Genomic DNA, 22,036 nt, shown 5'->3' with positions numbered 1-22,036 from the left:
TTTAAACAAAACCCAGCCTTTACCAAAGACTATACATGTCTGATTCCTGTGCTTAGTCTTTATGTTAAGTCATTAAATTAAGTCACATTACACTGTACTGTATGGTGCTGACCATGCCTCGGCTCAAGAAAGAAACTAGTCAGTCAAATTGACCTCTTCACTGGAACATATGTTAAATCCTGCCTGGCCCGAGGAAATTGCTATGGGGATCAGAGCTCCCCCCTTGGTCTCATAGTTCCTGTTGTAGCAGACAGTTTCTAGCAGCATTGAAAGCCATGCAATTTCAGAATGCAAATGCTGCTGATCCTGACAAAGTCAAGTGCCATGGGAAAAGAGAAGTTATATCATGTCAGTCTCTATTTCAGCTGTGTGTACCTGCATTTTAAATACATTTCACTATACATCTAGCAGGTATGGGGAGATGGTTCAAGTGACCGTAATCCTTGAAAATTCGGATTCATTTCCTGATATTAATTTACATTTCACAGTTCCATGTAGATCAAATGGATAACAAAATCGAAGGAGTATAGCATTACTGTGCAAATCTTTCTTTTATATATATTTTTTTCCTAAATAAGTCATGTGCCAGTCATGGGACTGGCAATGGGATTTTTACATAACATATAGTGCCACACTGTGGTTAAAAATTATACTTGCAAGGATTCAACCTGAAATTGGGACTTGGCAGGTTCATAAAATAGAAAGAAAATGTCTTCAAGAAATAAATCACACAGCATGTTGCTTCTCTTGATTACAAAAAACAATGTTTGATGCAGAAGAATCTGTTTTGAAATTTGGGTGAGTTTTTCATGCATAGTAAGAGGAGAATTGGTTACAAACAGAAGCAAGGAATGGTAAGTACCAGGAAAACAAGATGAAATGCTTCGGTGATGATGTGTACAGGATCAGTTCATTTATTGATTTTGAAACATTCCTACAGTACATGGCAACCCCATTTGTGTCTTCCTGCATACGTATGCCATCTAAAATATTTGTGTATTGTATATCAGTCAGTACTGACTCAGGGCCATGCATGATTACACTGAAGCAAGTCATTGCTTTCTGGCAACTGTCACAAGGATAGATCAGGTGTATCCAATCGTCTCTAGCAATAGTTGACATGACCTTTTCTATATGTCATTTTGGTAAGGGAAGCTGCAAGCCCAGAGTTTGTTTTCAAATCCTTGAAGCTGAACCAAAAAAAAAGAAACTGAACACTTCATGGTAAAGAAAAAGTTTCCTCATTGCAGAACAGGCGGAGGTGCAAGGCACAGGGTTACAATCATTACTGAAGTTTTGGACATAGCACTGTTGGGGGAGATAGGAACCTGTGCCTGCTGGTTGACCTATTGAAAAGAAGCACATTCTCAAACCATTCTTGTATTGGAAAGAAGCTTGCCGGGGCGGTGCTGAGGCACTGAACTCTTCCTAGTTTTAATGAGGAGAGTATATATAACAAATTAGCAGCTTCCCACCACAAAAAAAGACTATTTAAATTTAGTTTTCTGAGAATGAGAAAGAGAAGAATGAAACCAAAGAAAAAAAAAGTTAACATGCTTTGACAAGATTGCATGTTTAATATTAGAGATCGTTTGGAAAAGCTTTACTAAATATCAGACTTACTCTCACATATAATGTACAGTAGCATGTTTATAAAGCCATGCTTTCAAAAATTCACACATGCAAAAAAGACCTCAAATCCAATGAAGTGAACTGAATTTTCATAATGTGCTTTTGACCACTGTAAAAGCTGTTCAAATGATGTGCAAAACTGAGCAATCAAGCTGCTTACCCAGTACAGTAAAACAACTGTAGCCCAATGCATTTATATATAAAACCAATGCCACCAAAACTCATTAGACTGATTTTAAGGTTAGTGTTCGGATACAGTAGGTTATTTTAGTTCTGTTTTTTTGTAATTATCTTTCATACTCCATATGAAACTCTGCTACACTTGCCAAGTTCAGGAGACTCTGTTTGTCGCGGTTGATTGCTGTGTGTACGAAAGTCATTTACTTGATTCGTGTCTGTGAGCATTAGGAATAGATGCTGCTGTTGACCGTCAGGGTGCCCCATCAAATGAGATGGTATAACAAATAATAAGGTTACAGTACTTTTCCTGCACTTACACAGCATGTCCCTTCTCTTAAGTTTTACAATTTCTTAAAAGGCTCTCTGAATATAGGTTACATATGTCATAGGACACCAACAGTCAAGTAGATTGAGTCAACATTTGCGAAGTACAGTTGTTAATAAAGTTTTTTTTTTTTAATTACTGACTATGAAGGTGAGGGCCCTGTTTTTAATGGGGAATGTTTTTCATTTTAGGCTGTACCAAAGCACATTTTCATCTTTTATTGTTGAAAATGAAGCGTACAGTACAACATACAGATAGGGGTACATGCAGAAAATCTGTATATAGAACATTTAGATACAATAGAAACTCTCTTTGTGGTCATCTGAACTAAATGGTGACAGTTTATGTTTTTCATTAATGTGGATGACAGGTGTAGTTAGCTATAGAATACCAACAAGTATTTTAGGACGTATTAGTAAGCCTGTGGTTAATTAAGAAACTGAATGGCAGTCTTAAGCTGACAGGGTCAACAGACACATCTGCAGTAGGATAGTCAGCCTTCTTCCTAGCAGCCTTGACAGATACCTTTTCCTGTCAGAGCATTTGAAAAATGAGTGTGATCTTCAAGGTCAATCACTTTGATACCTTTTGATGGTTTGAGTTAAATAATAAATTAAAGTAGCTGATTTGTCAATCTCTTCAAAGGCCTGTGCAGCTGAAGGTAGTAATAGAGGTGACAGTCTTCAGACGGACAGGAGGTGGGGTGTCCTGGGGAGGTTTTACCTGCCTGACATTTAACAGACAAACAAAAACAAACAAAAAAAAACACCTTCCTGAATAGACGAAGCCAGATTTGAAATTCACAATTTTCACCAAAAGCTTTATCAGTTTTTGAAAAAAGAAAGCTTGGGGCATTATGCAGTGCATCTCAGACATATCTGCTTAGAATAAAAAGTTTAGTGAAGAACTTGCCTAAATACACTGGACTGTAAAATAAAAAAAAGAAAACTTTCTACAGCAACGGGCCACAGTACATTAACATCAATTAAACCAGTGAGTCAAACTTGCTAGAAAGAGCAGCTCCCTGCTGCTACGTTACGTTGTCTGTTTTGGAACATGGCAGAGACTCCTGATATCTATAACTAGAGTCACAGTTTTAGGACTTCTTTAATAATTGTTATCTTTGCAATCTTACAGTACTTAGTCTGAAGATCCAACCTGGCTAGAGAGTTGAGCAATGCACTGCAGAATCCCACAGCATGCTTCCATCTCCATGGCTGATTCTACTGGAGGCTTTAGAACTTGAACAGGGCGATAGGCAGCCTACAGTGGCAGCTGCTGGGACCTGAAATGTATCAGAATCTCATCTACCGCTGACATGAAGGATTCTGTGAGGGTGGGATGACTGGCTTTATTCTGCTAGCCACTCTAAGTGCTCGTTAGCAATCTTCGAACTCAGAGCTGCTAACTAGGATTGATGTTAGGAAGCCTGCTGGACTACATGTATCTTAAAGATTGTGAGTTACTTTAAAGTGGGCAGTAGCTTGGATACTGAATGAAGAAGAATAACTACAAAAGAATAAATTCAAGAGCAGTGTGTAGTATTTTGTACTTGTATATAATATAAATGAATATAAACACATCTGTTTTTATAAATATGTATTCTTAAATATGTACCTACTGTACAAGCAAGCCCGGTTTAATTTCTGAACAAATGTAACTACTGAACAGTATTCATTATTAACTACTTTAAACAATTGTGTAATTAGTCACAACAGAATAAACAAACAGTGCATGAGTAGTCTCGGTGTTACTTTTCAGACAGTCCGTTTTAATGTTTAATCATTTTTTAAACAGTTGCATTTCCATTGCAGAGCTCAAAAAGAACAGAATGTGTACAGGTTCTCCTCTGTAATGTAAATAAGGTTGAGCACTGAGCTCATGCATCAGGCTGCAGGAAAATGCAAATTCTTGTACTTTTTTTCTTAAAATTGATTTTACCGTCTTTCTCCCAATTTGAAATGGCCAATTGTATTTAGGCACAGCTCACCGCTACCACCCCCGCGCTGACTCGGGAGCGGCGAAGACGAACACAAGCTGTCCTCCAAAATGTGTGCCGTTAGCCGAGCGCTTCTTTTCACTCTGCAGGCCCGCCATGCAGACAACGCAGCTCTGGGCAGCTTACAGGCAAGCCAGCAGACGCCCGGCCAGTCTACAGGGGTCACTGCAGCATAGTGAGCCGAGGACACCCTGGACGACCTAAGCCCCCCCCTCCCCCCTCCAGGCGGTGCTCAGCCACATGTGCGCCACCCCCAAGGAACTCCCGTCGGCAGTGGAATAGCTTGGACTCGAACCGTTGACCTCCAGGCTATAGGGTGCATCCTGCACTCCACGCGGAGTGCCTTTACCGGATGCGCTACTCGGGAGCCCCTCAAGGCTACAGTCTTAAAGCATGATTGAAGCAACTTATTCTCGATTTCGAATCTTTACGAAAACTACTTCACACAGCAGTTTCTGAAGGCAACCCTGCTCATTTGTCCTGTTTGTTTTATGTTCTTGCTGATCACCTTGTATATAATGATTAATCCCTGTATAACACAAATATGCTCTGCCAATATTTGCAAAAATATGCGTGTTATATTGTGTAAGTCATAGTAGCAAATAACTTCTGCTCCCAATTAACCGTAGCTTATCAAAGTGTTTACCTTGCTTTTGAGACATGACTGTTATGAAGCACTGATGAGTAACACTGCACATGCATCATGGCTTGCTGCTGAACTTAATAGGAGAATGAAGTGCAATTAAATGGTATTTGAAAGGTCAAACAGAGATGCTATCTTCAGAAACCGCATTAAATGCTTTATGTGCAGATTTAAATACTCCCCTGGGAATGTTTATTGTTCTATATCCCTTTATTCTGCAGTGCAAACTTGGTGATAAAACAGCTTATTATCAGGGGACTGTCAGAAGATGAAAATCTATAAATGTACTGTACATAGTTATTAAATAAGTGGTGCAGTCAGGATTACATATTATAATGTGCATGCAATCTTATTGTTTTTTTAGTAGGACATAGAATGTGCAAGTTTTAATATGTGACCAGCACTGTACACAATATTGAGATAAACCTGATCTGAGGGCTATCGCCCCCTAACACACGAAGAAAGAGTATGAAGCATACTGTAAGTTGTGAAACTTGTTATTAAAGAGGAGCTCAGACTCTGGGAATGAAGTACAAGAAAGGACACTGATGAACAAAAACAGCCATTTAAGTCTGAGATACAAGTGGCTCCCGCAAAATGCGTTTGTTCAGAAAGCCGGACTGCACGCAGAGCATTTCCTTGGGTTGAGGGGGTGGGGACGGTGCCCCTGAGGAAAGTTGCTGTACCTGCACCCTGAAAATGTCACTGATCACTGTTTCTCTTCTGCCTGACTGATCCCTTACCGGCTTGTTTTGCTGTCACTTGCAGACAGCGAGGTCCCCTGGGCACTGTGTCGTTAAAATGCTAGAAAATATATATATATTTTTTTAAATGGAGAAACAGGTGGGAGCAAGGTGCTTGCTGCTTCCAGCAACGCTATTAAATATTAAAGTAGTTTCAATCATTATCATTGACACGCTAATGTAGTGAACAGTACTGCGCGGAGGGAGAGGTTAGATAGGACATGTTTGCATTAGAAGCAGCTTTGAAAGCAAACCAAGCAATGCAACGATGCGTTTGAAAAAGGCATTTAAGTGACTGGCTTTTACTTCTTCAAAATAGAAAATTAGCATTTTAATAAATACGTGGTTTACAGTTGAATGTTTATTTGCTGCTTCCTGTTAAATGATTGTATTTGAACATACCCAGCTGTACAGGGGTAGGATGCAGCAAGGCAGTACCTTGTTATTCAGTGCTTTTATTTATTTATTTATTTTTAAAAACACTCCATCATGGGCAGGTACTGCACTGTAGCAGATGTTTGTTATTATGAAAGCGATTATCTCTCTGTGAGGCCTCATAAGGAGCAAGAATGGCATCATCACAAAGGCTTTGCAGTTATTATCTGAACGAAACAGTACGCACGTATTGGTAGGCGTCCTCTTGTGTAAAGATGCCACAGAAAATCCGCTGCTATCCCAAAGACCATTCCCGTCATGAATAAATAACCTTCACCTTCTGCCTCGTGCTTTAAAGTGCTCTTCAACTGGTCTCTGATGGCATAAACTTCTTCCTGAGCGTGATTGCTTAGTGCTTAATTCAGTTTTAGTGTCTCTCATAACTCTTTCAAGAGTTGAACCCAGCACTACGGCAGAGCAATAGGTAACATGCTTCCCCTTCTCTTGAGTAATGAAAGACCAGGATTCATTGGCTAACTAAAGTGATTTATCTGTAGTGAACTTGATCTTAAATGAGGGGAAACGGTTTTGATGAACAAATACTGCGTATCTCACCTTGCATCAGACACTCGTTATGTTACCTGCCACTCTTGAAGAATAAATCGATGCTATAGGTGTGTTTTTATTATTTTTTTATTTTATAACGCTCCACTGACTGGACAGTAATTAAAAATTCTTTATTGCTCCCATTAAAACCGTTTTTAAAATGATTTATAACGAGAACGTTCTGAGCCCTCCTCCTCACCACACTGTTTCCTCATACTAATGGTGCATTGGTTTGGTTTAAACCCTAGGCTTTCTGCCTTTCAATTCCAGTCATTCTTATGAAGAAGAACATAAGAATTACAGGGGATATCTCCTGTTGACTTCTTACGGGACTATGTTGTTTAATGGAAGGGAATTTGACATGGCTACTGACCCTGTTGGAAGCAGCTGTTTTTTGTTTGTTTGTTTTTTTTCCAGGGTGTAATTATATGTTCTATTGTAAAGGTTTACATGCAGTGAATACTGGACATGTATAAGTTAAAGAATACTCTGGTATAAGTTCTGATAGTATTTAACTTATCTATTTTTTTATCTGCATCCTCAGCTTGAATCCTTATACTTTAGTATACTCCAGTCGACTAACATGTTGACTGCTCTTTATGATAATGCAGGCATTTTAAGATTAGATGAAAAGTAATGCTTGCAGCAGGTACATTACATGCACTGGGGAATAATACAGAAACTCCCATGAATCTATATGAAATGGGTAAGAAATTAAATATAGTCTAACCTGCTTATTACTACAGCTCAAGGGACTGCCTCAAAAGTCTTTATATAGTAATATACTGAAAAATCCATATTATTATTATTATTATTTGTTTAGCAGACACCCTTATCCAGGGTGACTTACAACTGTTACAAGATATCACATTATTTTTATTTATTTATTTATTTTTTACATACAATTACCCATTTATACAGTTGAGTTTTTACTGGAGCAATCTAGGTAAAGTACCTTGCTCAAGGGTACAGCAGCAGTGTCCCTGACCGGGGATTGAACCCACAACCCTCTGGTCAAGAGTTCAGAGCCCTATCCACTACTCCACACTGCAGTGATTGATCATTATGGATAGACAGGCAGCCTCCAATACAGTTTTGACTGTGTTACATATAAGTTATTTGCATGTTATCTATATCTAAAAACACACTGAGGCACTTGTGGTTCTTATAAAAATGTTACAGACATTCAAGCAAACGCCCGCCATTTGCAAAATGACTGACAGCTTTCATTCTGTTTATAGATGCATAGCCAGTTTAAAAATAAAAAAAAAGAATAAATGCCCTGATAAAATAAAAGATGACCCATTAAGTTACACTACTGAGAATAACCATTTAATACCATATAATTTGGGCTTTTAAATTCTCCACTCTACCTCCACGCCCACCAGTAGCTCCGATATCAAATATAATTTACTCCACTTGAATGCACTTAAAATTACTGTAGGGGAAAGCTTTACAGTTTGTAATACCATGTTTGATAATGACAGCTTGTAGCAGGATAGCATCAGGAATGAGACTCAGAGGCTAGAAACTTCAGTTGAAGCACTTATTAGGGATGTGCTTTTGGTACATTTTTATGAACCTTTAAATGCTATGCAGTGTCAACGTTTAAACCATATCTACACACACACTCTCTTTCTATATTACATTCTGATATATACTGACAGCCCTGGTTAGTATTTTCTAAGCAAAGAAACCCTAAATAAGCAAATACTGTTTTAATATCACAAAGGCTTAACTACAAAGTAAATATATATATATATATATATATATATATATATATATATATATATATATATATATATAATATGTACTCATCAAAGTATAATGTTTATATTTAAATGTCCTCTTCAATCAAACCATGGCTGCAATTAAAGTTGGCAGTGGAGATAGAACTATAGACATATGCAACACATTTTCAAATAGTATAATGTTTTTAGAATAGTTTGCTTCTTGGACAGGAACCTCTTTTTTTTTGTTTTTTTTTGTTATAAGTAACTTTGCCCAAACTTGAATACTCGAATGCAACGTCACTCTCCTCTACATACTAGTGTACATTAACCTCCCAAACATTGCCACAAGTCCTATTCTTTAAGCCTCCCCATTCGAGGGTGCTCGCTGTATATGGATTGGTGTGACGGTCCAGTCAAGGAGTCAGGAGTGCATGTTTGCACCCTGGCTGTGCCAAGTTGCCCATTTTAGCTGTGGATCCCGTGGGCAGCATTGCATTGGCCCTGGCAATGCCAATGTCTGAGCTACAGGTCAACAACAAAAGCATGAGACATGAATAGTTTACAATATTAAGGTGTTTTACTTCGAGTCCATCTTCCCACATTTTCTTTTACCGTATCCTACTTAGTACACAAAACAGATCATGGTGTCACATTAACATGTTATGCTACTATACAGCACCTTACACATGCTGCACACACTTTACAGAAATCATTTTTAAATGTACATAGAAAACTGTGCAGCATACGGGTGGCAACAAGTAACACATCACCTACCTGCTACTTCTGTTTTCTTTTGGCATGAGTCAAACTTTCTTTTCTTTGCAAAAAGCAATTAAAGACTTCAGATTCAGAATATTGTAGTCCACATCTTGCATTTTGAACTACTCAAGTCCATCAGTATTTCTGAAAGCTCTGAGTATCGATCTGAGTTTGTTTAAACTCTGTAGAATATGTTTATATGCCCTCTTTTAATCATGTTCTTAATTTTAGCAATTTACTACTTGTATCTGTTGTGTTGAGTTTATTTTTATTCAGTCAGTATTAAAGTCTCCACAAACGGACGCGATGTGATTTGTCCGACGATAATGGTATTTTCACTGCGACAATACCTTTCACACCAGTTGCGATGTCAAGGCAAATTTAAATTTAAATACTAATAAAAAACGCACAAATGTATTTGAGTTTTTACAGGCCCAGACTCTCCTCTGATTGTATCATCAGCTGGAAAAAAAACTTAGTTCTGTTATACAGCTAATAAAAATGAATACATAATAGCTTTTCAGAATGCTTTCAGTAAAGGTAAACAAATCATACACACCAGCTCTATCCAGTTTGCTTGAAATGGATTCCCAGATGTTCTCCCTCATTGCCGTGTCTTTTATAATTTTTATGTCCTTTATTGTACCACTCTGGGTATTTTGATACTGCAAGAACATTTCTCTTCACCCTTGTTTACTGAAGCCTTCAAGGCGTACAAGGGAGGCTGTTCCTCATTGGTCAGTTCCCGAGCTGTCGCGCGACAAAATCGCAAACTTGGACAGCAATCCTATTTTTTCGCAGTGCAGGCAAGATGAACGTGAGCTTGTAAAAACAACTGCGGGGTCTTATTCTTCTGGATCATGTTCCAAGATATCTCCCTCCTGTTGATGTACAGTCCACACAAGCTATAAATACTGTCATGTTAAACATTATTACTGGTAGGTTTTATGCATATGGGCCACTATTGGGAATAGTGTTAAGAGAGAGAGAGATGAAACAGTATAGTATTGTATAATGTAGTATTTACTGTAACTAAAAAATAACAACATATATTTCTATATACATATACAGTATATAAACTCATTGAAAACACCAAGGTTCATATTCATATTATACAGATATGCAGTTGACTGTGGTTCAGTGGACACATACTGTATAAACCTACAGTACAACTAGCTATTTACTGATTCAAAACAGCATCCTGAATTCATTAAAAAAAAAAAAAAAAATGCCATTATTTTTAACAGCGTCTGACCTGCACGGCACATCAGGCCTCATGCCATTAATTATAAAGGTACGGTTTCAACAGCAGTCATTAAATATCTCTTAACCAAATTCTAAACAGCTCTGATAATATAGTCCAGATTGGTTCGTCGAGATACATCTGAAACCCTCTCTATTCATCTCTTGCAGTATTTAAACCTGCTGTTCCCTTTCCGCTGGTCAAGTGGTTTGAAAACAAAGTCGACTGGGACCTGCCTTTGCTGTCAGAGAATGTCAGGGAATGGAATGATCATCCTACAGATCTCAGATGCAGAATAAGCCTTTGTGAGGCTCTTTACATTCTGAGTGGCTAATCCAGCTCAGAGTTAGTGCTACATCAAGCATCTCAGAGTTTTTACCCTTTGGATTAGGAGTCTAATTGTAAATTTTAATGACTGGAAGAGTGCTCTGATTGTACAGGATAGCAAGTATGCTGCTAATTATTTGGCTATTTAGTATGACTCAAGATGACAGCACTGGGCAGTGCGAGGATTAAATGGAGGGTAACGGGTTATGTGAACTGGGTAGGGAAGACATACTGGAGGAGTGTATGTTTTAGGCTTGGCTTAGATACCGATACTTTTGTTTACCTTTTGTGTGTGTGTGTGTGTGTTTTTTTTTTTTTTTTTTAAACTTACTATTGTTTTTTTTTTTGTTTTTTTTTATACCAGAAAAATAATTAAATGAAAAAAAATCCCTTTGCCCTTTGAGTCACATTTATTTGAACTGATTATAATAGAAGGGTCAAATGCCTTTCTAATACGAACTGGCACTGGCTAAGCTCAATGTAGAAAAATATGATACTGTTGGTAGTTTATATTATGGCATCAAAAAGCCCCCATCCAAGACATTGATATTGTTTATTTTGATGTATTGTTTTGAATCCTCTCAACATGCAACAATAACAGCTAATTGCCAGCGGCACACTGTGCTATATTGTGCACAATTATTTTCAACACTATCCTAAATCCATTAATACCATTTTTAATCAACTGTATCAAAACTGAACTTGAAAGTACCCGCCTGTACTGGCTAAACCGTAGAAGGTATCAGATTGATCCTATTGTGCATATACTGTGTTAGTAAGTAACCAGTTACTGTATCCCTTAAAATGGAAGACCGGTTTTATGAGGGCGTTTTCCAATCTGAGCTGCGTTCACGTCAGCAGTGAGGTGCACCAGCTGTTGATCGCACGGAAATGTCTGATAAACGATGACATCATTAGTTGCGCAGAAATCCAATGCGGTTGTGTTAGTGCAGTTGCAATACACACACACACACAGTTAATGCGCATTAACTAACCGAACTGAATTAATAACTGCACTTGATACTTGCTCTGAAAAAGATTAACTAGTGCAGTCGTCGCTGCCTTTTTGCAACCGAACTGTGTGTGTATACAAACCGTATAAAGAGCAAAATATGAACACACAACCACATTTAGCCTGCGTGGGTATGTAGCCTCAGTGCAGCGTAGGTGTACACTACGGTGCAATGTGTAAATTATTGACAATTTACCCGTCTTGTTTGTGGACGACGTTGATCTGCTAAGACTTTCATCGTCACCTGAGTGAAGACTTATATTTATTAGACAGAGCAGGCTGTTTATTATTTGCAGAGCCCATGCCCAGTCCTTTGGAGACATGTGTTGCGATTTTCCTAACAGCCTGAGTGGCATATCAGTGGATAACACTGTCACTTTGTTTAGACTTTGATGCATATTGCGAGGGAGTTCTGCAGTTAAGGGTAATAAAAGCATGTTCTTGGCTGGTGAAGATAGCATGGTGCTCCACCTGGGAATTCATTCTTTTTACTTCCTCAATGGAATTTTAATAGAAAAAAATATGAACTTATGCAGAAGATTAGCGCAGTGCTGATGATATAATCCCTCTTTGCCCTTCAGTTTTAACTTGCTGTTAAAATGGTTACCTTGGAGCTGTCAGGATCTGGCATGGGAAGTTATTTCAAACCTGTAGATTACAGTCACCCCAGGAGCCATGCTGATACTATTGGTATTGCCTCAATATAGTTATTTTACTACAGCCTGAAATTAGGTTGGTATTAGATTGGTGTCCCGCGAGATAAAAAGAACATATAGTTATTGAAGAAAGAACAAGGGAAGATGTGATCTGCAATGGCTATCCACTCAGGAGCCTCCCGATTCATTCACTTTAAGATGAGCGGGTTCATATCGGAGTGTTTCATCTCTGATAATAATCCCGACAAATTGAATTTCCATCCCCAGGTCTGCTTCAGCGTTGTTAAAATTAGGCTTGTGCACATGGTCCATAAAGGTGGAATGTAGATGAGCTTCACATGTACTTTGCCACAGGTAAATCTGCCAAACAAAGCCTGCACTGCAGAAAAGAAACAGTTTAAACGGCAGAAAATGTGCTTGCTGGTATATTTATAACTCCTTGTTTGGAGCCCTTCATGCAACACCTAAGCAGATAGGAGTGCTCCCGGTCGTCTGCTGAATTATTTAAACATTGATTACAGGGTTTGCCTATCAGAGTAATGGCGAGGGTAAGAAAATTATGCACTGGAACCCACAGCCTGTTCCCTTAGAGCTGATATCTCCTGACATTTAACAGGATTTAACCAGCTTTCACAGGGAAGGAGCTTAGATGCTAAGACCTGTCCTGTAATACTGTTCTCACTGTGCTACAGAAAGATCTGGCAGGTTATTGATGCTTCTGTTTGCAGATTAAAGCGAGCTGATGAAACAGTGGTGCATGTTTTTACATCTTCGTAATTGCTGTTGTTTGGAAAGATTATACAGTAGTGCAGGGCCTTGTGATCTCGATATGTATGCTAGACTTTGTGCATACTGTATACGGTTGCTAACAACATATTGTAGGTGCTATATTTCATGTAGTACGCTATTTTATTCATTAGTTTTACATTACAGCACTTTAAATCCCTATGTAATACAATTCAATAATTACATTTTTTTATACATGGTTTTATTTCTATTTTAAATTGGAAGTAAGTATTGAAAACATTAAAAAAATGTCTGTGTTACTGAACAGCAGGCAACAAATTAATCAACTGGGTAGCGTAGGCTAGTTAACTGGGAATACTATGACTACTACAGCTAGTAATCATATAGATTTTATGTACATTTTATGTACAGTAGTGTGGATGCAGTTGAAGAAATCAAGTTCAATCACAGGGAAGAATCAAAATAAAATTCAAATTTTATTACATTCCTTCATTGAAAACTGACCCATGTGAACAGTTTTTCATAAAATATTTTTTAAAAGAAAGAACATTTTACTCAATATTTAGATCTTGTTATAAACAACTAATAAATTTAAAGTGAGTTGTCTCATGCGGAGTGATTATATCAATGTAGATCTCGTGGAGCCATGGCAACCCAATTAAACCTGAAAATCTGCACTGGAGGATTACATCATTATTAAAAAGTCTTGATCTCCATATAAGTGTAGCCCTCCCCTCCTCCCGCCACGAATTGATGAAATCCGCTGTACAGCTGTCGGGGTAACACTGAGTAATGCCTCGTGTACTTCCTCTGTAATGGCAACTAACAGTGCGCCTTTGATGTTTTGGATTTTGATCATATGGAGAAAACAACGCTAAATAAATACACATTGCTGTTATGCCTGGCTGCATCCCACTGGCTGCCTCCAGTTGTGTAGCTGTCAAGAATTTCTCTTTACATTTAGTTTAAAGAAAGAAAGAGAGAAAAAAACAGCATGCTTTCTTTTTTCCTTTGGCCACTATGGAGTGCTAGATATTGGGAGACTGTGACTGACCTTTTAGTGTTGCTTAGAATCAGATTTGAAGTAGGCAGTGTTTTTGGATGGGAGTGGCGTGTGAGGGGGTACCAAAGCTGATTACAGTAAGGAAGGGCTTTCTGTTACTGATATACAATAACCTTTAAACGGTCAACTCATTCCCTATGAAGATGTGATGAAATGACTTGTAATCCTGCCCTGGAAATTAGACACTGCAACTGTATATAAATCAGATTATTGCAACGGGCAGCAGTGTGGAGTAGTGGTTAGGGCTCTGGACTCTTGACCGGAGGGTTGTGGGTTCAATCCCCGGTGGGAGACACTGCTGCTGTACCCTTGAGCAAGGTACTTTACCTAGATTGCTCCAGTAAAAACCCAGCTGTATAAATGGGTAATTGTATGTAAAAATAATGTGTAAAAATTAATGTAATTGTACGTAAAAATAATGTGATATCTTGTAACAATTGTAAGTCGCCCTGGATAAGGGCGTCTGCTAAGAAATAAATAATAATAATAATAATAATGTAGGCTGGATTTATTTAACTTGCATTATATTTGCTGCACTGTACACGATTGTGCAGTAGGTCATCCCTGCCATTGGGGAAATAAAATATGTATGTGTGTCTTTGCTTGAGGAGGAGGAGGAGGAGGGTAGAGGGTTCACGCCTTTTTTATTTAACTATTTGATTCCAAGCTGTGTTTCCTAACAGCAAATCAGTTGTTGTTTACATTGCAAAGGTGCATATGAACCAAACATCGGGTCTTTTATATCTGATATTCTTTTTTTTTTTTTTTTTTTACATAATCTATGAAGAAGGGTTAAGGGTAGTTGTGTTGCCAAGGAAAATGCATTCAAATAGATACAAATGTATTCACTGTTAATACCCCCCTGACTTTCAGTCGATGGCATTGTGTTATAATTACACAATATCAGATTTGTTAAGGATGACTCAAGGTCTGAAATTTAAATTCTTTAACCTTCCCATTTAGCCTTTGATTTTATCAACTATGGTTTGTGTTAATATGAATGTATGTGCTCTGCAGATTGAAAGTTTTGTGCCATTAATTAACCTAATTAGTAAAAAAAAAAAAAAAAAAAACCTCATATGATGTTACTTTTAATTGAATTTTGTTATGCAATTAGTGAAATGATCCAAAAAAGAGGGAGGGCCAGACCATGGTCTTAATGGCAAAAAAGCCTTTTTTGTCTAGAGCTTGCAGCTAGTTTCCTGTGGACACCTGATTTCTGAGTAGATCAATGATTTTCAACTTCAAAGAAGCCTGTAAAAGTCTTTAAGCTTCCCAGGACGTCTGACTCTGATATTAGTCTTGAACGTTTTGCAGCAACCCCACAATTGCATTAGAATGTTCTGCTGTGCTTCTGGAACTCGGAATGGTATGACACACTTAAACTAAACTGTCCTTCGTCCTTTACTTCATCCTTTACATGCATGTATTATGAATATTTATAGAAAACTCTGTGATAATACTCTCTGCAGCTCCTCTGCAAGTGATGTTCCTCTATTGTTGGTGGTCCTGTAATATAACAGTCTCAGAATCTCCTCCCATCAGGTACAGTAAACAGCATGCTCACAGCAGTTGTTTATTTGCTAATACAGAGCTCTTCTACCTGATTATTTTTTTAAGAAATGCATAAATATTTTTGTCCCGGCCCCCCTGCAGTACAATGCCTAGTAGATTACATTTATTCCGTGGATGGCATAGGTAAAGCATTAGAATACGTTCCTGGCATATGGCTAGCATTCTGAAATTATTATAAGTTGAAAGTAAATCAAATAAGGTTCTGATGACTGATTTTTTTCCCATTTGGGGGGGTGTGGGTGTGGGTGTGGGTGTGGATGGGTGTTGGTGTGGGTGGGGCGGGGTGTGGGGGTGTGGCACGCAGAAATTGAATTACAACCTTTTTTTTTTTTTTTTTTTTTAAGAAAACAATAGCCCCAGGCTTTAGTTACTGTAATACTGGTACTGTCGTGAAGTGCTGGAGCTCAACATATTTTGGGCGGTGTCTTGATACAGCGGGAAGGTTTGAATTGAAGATTAGCGGCCATGGTGGAAAGGTTACTCACCCTGGGAAATTCAGCTGCTGAAAAAGTGTTGCGAATAAAAGGTCCCGCTCAAACTGATTGCTCCATTCATGCTGAGATTTCTTATCCTTCTGCTGCTGGGCTCTGGCCTGATTTATGATGGCCTAATAAATTTCATTGTCACTTTACCAGTACATTTGTACACCATGGACAGCACTGTTTATGACACAATTGATTTGTGAGGGATTTGAGGGCGGATTATTATTGCCTTGGTAGGGCGGGTTGACAAACAGCCTGGAACTTATTTTACTGTATTTTTTGTTTGTTTGTTTGTTTCATGATTTACTGTAGAAATTAGTAAGAATTCTTAAGTATCCACTCCATGGTGTGTATATACAGACGTGCTTGACGTTCTTTTTCTACCATTCACACTATCCTTCTGTTCAATCTGTGGTCGATTTTCCTCTTGCGGCCGCGCCCAGGGAGGTTGGCTACAGTTCCATGGACCTTAAACTTCTTAATAATATTTGCAACTGTTGTCACAGGAACATCAAGCTGCTTGGAGATGGTCTTGTAGCCTTTGCCTTTACCATGCTTGTCTATTATTTTCTTTCTGATCTCCTCAGACAACTCTCTCCTTTGCTTTCTCTGGTCCATGTTCATTGTGGTGCACACAATGATACCAAACAGCACAGTGACTACTTTTCTCCATTTAAATAGGCTGAATGACTGATTACAAGATTGGAGAGATGTGTGATACTAATTAAATAAACTAATTCGTTTGAAATATCACTATCTTTTCTAAGGGGTACCAACAAATGTGTCCAGGCCATTTTAGAATATCTTTGTAGAATAAGCAATAATTCATCTCTTTTCACAGCTTCTTTGCTTTATTCTATGACATACCAAAGGCATGCAAGTATACATGATAAAATAGCTTTTAATTTCATCACTTTTCAGGAGGAATGAAGCATTATTTCAATGAGCTGTAAGGGTACCAACAAATTTGAGCACGTCTGTGTATATATATATATATATATATATATATATATATATATATATATATATACTGTAAATGGTAAACCATGTGCTATGCAGATATGTAGCCCTGCAGCCTTCCTCCCATTGGACAGCAGTTTAATTCTAATATGCTTTTGAAGATGGAGTTTTTTTTCTTTTTTTAATAACTGGAAAGCTGTATTGTACAGTAAGGTCAGAACCCTTGCGAAAACAAAGATTGTGTGTTCAGCTAAATACGTTCTCACGCATTTCGGGTGTCATTTGTTTTAGCGCAGCCTATGGATTTGGTCCATTGAAGTGTAGGCTAATTCAAAATACCAATGTATGAGCCTGTAACAGTTCCTATTAAGGTGTCTGAATTTAATCGATGGGAAAGATGAGAGTTATTTAGACTGGAGCTGAACTAATCTTTCCTCCCACATTATTTATTTATTTATTTATTTATTTTACAGTATTATAGTGGCCTTAGTTAATGACTTGAGTGACACAGATAGAGACAACCTGTTGGCAGTGTGGAGCAAGCCATCATACGAACAGTGAGGATTTGTGCACGAGTTTGCAATTCAGAGTCCTGAAAGGGGTTAAGAATTTATTTATTTTTTTAAAATATTATTTTTTTTCTAACTAGTGTGTAGCTCATTATAATTTATAGTACATATTCAAGGCTCGGAGGGACAGAAGCGGATGCATTACCTGGAATAATTTGTTGTCGGTGTGTGTGTTTACTTCAACATATCTTTTATTGAGAGTGTTTTTGAAAAGGTGATTGCGATAACAATTCCGCTGGAGAGGCCTTATCTAAAACCAAAATATCGTTTCGTTAGAAAATGGTCTCATTTGATGTCATTTGGTCTTGACATGAAGGCCAGTCTGAACCTCTGAAATTTCTTATTTGCTTTCCACTTTACTGCCACGTCTCTTTTTTTTTTTTTCCTATGCTCAGTTTTATCCAAAATACTACACACTGTTCATCTGGGAGGTGCAGCTATCATCTCCAACAAGTGTACTGTTTAGTATGAGGGACTTGTGAGCGCATACAGCTTGAGAACTATTCCAGAAAAAAATAAAAACGCTGACTTTCATGTGAACGGTTGCTTGCCTATAAAAAAAATGCATTGCGGAGAGCTTTTTTTATCTGCGCAGTAGAAAGAGTTGTAGCATCATAGCTGGAACTATGTTGCAGTTCGTCTTGTAAGCACTGGGCCTTAACCATGATTGTTTTTTTGTGTCTTACAGATGATGTCGCCCCGTATTTCAAGACAGAGCCGGGCCTGCCTCAGATTCATCTCGAAGGGAACCGTTTGGTTATGACCTGTCTGGCTGAGGGCAGTTGGCCCCTGGAGTTCAAATGGATTTTAAATGATACAGAGATCACTGCCTTCTCCCCTGAATACAAGTAATGTGGTCTTTAAATCTGTAACCCATTTATAAAATACCGTCATATAGGGGACCGCGGGACAGGTTCTCAAAGCTTTTTGCTCTTAATTCTTATGAGCACTATTTTTATTCAGACAGGTTGAAAAAAAAAAACAAAAAAAAAACAGTTACAATTCTAGAACTACAGTGGTCAGAAAGACACCTACATTAAATGTCTGAGTGCATTATTTTTGGATTGATAATGCCATTGGGTAATTTGGAGTAAAGAACTGCAAATCTAACCCCATCTGTCTTAAAAGACTAGTTGCCTTCAGAGAACATTCTGTGCATTAGCAGTTAAACTTCTTCTAGAAGACCACCAGTTAGAGGGACAACTTCATCCAGAAACAAGGGTGGTACTGTCCATTAGTCGAGGGTTGATCTTCCTTGTACAAATGCAGCTGATGCATAACTGGGTCTATTTTTAAGATTTTGACACATTAACTGTATTATAGACAGCTTTATTAACATCACTAAGTACATTAACAATGGAGGAAAGAGGTCCATGATAAAGCAGGGTTATGATCTGCCACCGTTCAGGCCATTAAAACAGGCCCCAGTACTCTATCTGCCAGCCAGGAGTCTCTAATGGGGTACCCATGGCTTACTTTCCAGTAATTGGTGTACAGAAAATTAGTATTCTTATTATCCTGCTGCAAATTGTATTACTGTGCTGCATTATGTATGTAAATAACAAATTACACACATTGCTATGCACAAAGGGATCTATTTTAAAGTTGCTTTTGCCACCATTGACTGCCTTTTACAGTTCAGAACCAGCACAGTCTTTGACTCCTTTATTGAATCAATGAGATTAATTTTAGTAAATCCAATTTACGCAGTGAAAAGCGCCGCGCTTTTTTCATATACTATACTCAGTGGTATAACATAAGAGGTTATTTTCTGTGATGACCAAAAAAGACCTTTCTGGGCATATTTAACATGAAAAATTCACATTAAATTTATACATTAATTAATTTATTTTTGTTATCTAATTTTTTGACACCAGATTGCTCATCTGACTGCTTTCTTTCAACTTCTAAGTAATAGTGTAATTTGTCATTTATGTAACTATCTATAAGTGTCAACTTTCTAACTCTGTACAGTAATGGCCATTCTGTTCAGATAATACATACAAACCATCCAGTACTGCTCTTGTCATGTGATTGGATGCTGTTTAACACAGTCACTAGCCAGCAATTGCAAAGGCAGCGACAGCTTGAATTATCATTATTATACCTACTTGTTTGCAAATGCCAATCTGATCCACAAAATCTGCAGGAAAAAAAACAATAGGAGTAGACTACGGTATGTATATTGCTCCTAAGCAGTAGGTTACCTATTTACGGTATAACTGTAGCCAGAAATTGAACAATTTAACAGTATGTCCACTGAAATTCACTTTGGATAAATGGAGGTTCTTCCATACCGAATTCAGAACTTCACGATAAGTGGATTTCGGTTTTGTAATCATTTTATATCAAAATCAATATCATATTCAAGTGGATTTAGCCCAAGGATTTGGTAAATGTGTGAGATCTAAACCTGCTGGAATAACAGACAAGCAAAGCTGAAATGAAAGATATGTATTTCACTGCCAGTAATAAAACAAAATTTAAGTGAGTTGAGCAGTGGTGGTAATGGGGTTTGAGAATTGGTGTGTTTGTATTTTTCTGTGCTGCAAATAATACCACACTTCTCATGTGCCTGACAGTTACAAATACCAAAAGATCATGGGTTAGTATTGTAATTGGCGTTGGACATTGAAACAACACATAAATAAATAAAAAGTCTATGTGGAGCTGATGCGGAAATAATATTTCTAGTTGTCCCTCTTGGATGATCTGTGCATGACAGATTTCCACAATGAAAAAAGATGTATAAAAGGGGTAATGATATACTGTAATTAGCTTCAAGTATGCCTGTCGAAAAACAGAAATGTGTAGTCGGGATTTGTGTGTGTGTGTGTGTGTGTGTACAAGTTATTAATTATCATTCCTGGCATAATTCATAGTATCTACAGTAATCAGTTTAATATGGTAGTGCTGAAAGCATTATTGCTGTTACCAACACAGGCACAGTAAGTTGACATCCTTGGCTCAAAAGATAGAAAACATGGGTCTCTGAGTGGCTCAGCTAGTAAAAGCACACAGCTGTGCGAAGTCGCCGGTTTTCGCTGGATATTACACAGGAAGTGAAGCATTCACTCTGGCGCTCCTGCAGGTTAGAATGGCAAAACCGGCAGGGACTGTTTCTCATCATCGTGTTACAACAAACCCGGCTGGCCAGGTGCCCAGTGAGCTCAGAGCAGACACCTGCTGAGCTGGACATTGTCCTCCAGAGGCCGGTAGCTCGCGGACATCTGCTCTCGAGTTCCTGGGTGTAAAAGAGGAAACTGGCTTGTTCGTAGGATCAGATGACACCCAGTGAACCGTCAGTTCTCATGAGCTGTGTGGGGAAAACAAATATTTGGACATGCTTAATTGGGGAGAAAATCGCAGGTAAAATTACTGGGCACTCTAAATAAAAATAAAGATAGGAAACTTTCAATTAAAGAATGCTTTATGGCTTTTAAGAAATAACATTTCATACTGCAGACAGAACTGAAAGATTTAAAACTAGTCTTTCACATCTCTATAGTCTTTTGGTAATAATACAACACAACAAATAAAGTCACCAGTTTAGGGTGACATTTTAAGGCAATTTCCCCATGTTGCTTGAAACTTTTCATTTTGATCTTGTTGCTTGAACTATGAACATGGAGAAATTGCTTGAAAATGTCACATTGTGTTGCTTTAACGGATGCCAAAATAAAGTTGCTTGCAAGTTGTCTTGTGTAGCATCGTCCCTGGAAACCCCTGCATTCGAAAATCAAAGGCTCAGTGTTGCAGAACAGAAAAGAGATGTACAAAGCGATGATTCTCAGCTTGTATTTCGGGGCCTTTCAGGATTTATCTTTATTTGCTGCTCCAGTTTTGCAGGAAAGGAGCTCAGTGGCTGCCAGAGCTGTCTCGTCAGTAGTTAGACTGCAGTGATACTTCAGCACTGAAATTTCCAGACAGCGGTAGACTCTAGATATGAGCCATCCAGTTTTCAAGGGAGGGTAGCACCATCTTGTTGCAGCACTTTATAGGCGCTGACACAGTATCAGGTGAAGTAGTAGGATCTAAAACACTGGGAACATTAAAAAAAAAAAAAGACTAGACTCCATGCTTTTAAATTAGTTCCCCCCCCAGTAGGGGAGAAAGGTAGGAAACCTTGCAATACACTTGTTAGCAGAAACTAGCTTCCCCGTAATGGCTAGTGGGGTATCCTTGAAACTGCAATAGGTTATTACTATGTTTAGCTTTTACGGTATCACACAAGGAACGTTTCTATTTGAATTGTCATGAAAAAGCACGCGCTCCATCATGCAGATATAAAAAGTAAATGGTTAAGAGGCAGTCTGTTCAGATGGCACTACTGTAACATACGATTATAAATTGCAAAACAAAGCAATGTGTAGTGCTTATTTGTCAAGGTGAACATATTTACTTACT

General features: G+C 38.1%; 1 protein-coding gene across 2 annotated transcripts in view; it reads left to right on the top strand.

Annotated features, from left to right (window-relative positions):
• Positions 1-22,036, top strand: part of LOC117417757 (protein sidekick-1-like) — a 251,634-nt gene that overhangs the window by 98,303 nt on the left and 131,295 nt on the right. For both annotated transcript variants that reach the window (XM_059035447.1, XM_059035446.1), the window contains exon 3: positions 18,318-18,477. In XM_059035447.1, coding sequence (XP_058891430.1) covers positions 18,318-18,477 — 160 coding nt within the window. The remainder of the gene's footprint in view (positions 1-18,317; positions 18,478-22,036) is intronic.

Source organism: Acipenser ruthenus, chromosome 13 (genome assembly GCF_902713425.1).
Source record: "Acipenser ruthenus chromosome 13, fAciRut3.2 maternal haplotype, whole genome shotgun sequence".
Classification (NCBI taxonomy): domain Eukaryota; kingdom Metazoa; phylum Chordata; class Actinopteri; order Acipenseriformes; family Acipenseridae; genus Acipenser; species Acipenser ruthenus.
The sequence above is the reverse complement of the archived record's forward strand: the minus strand, read 5'-3'. Positions and strand labels throughout refer to the sequence as shown.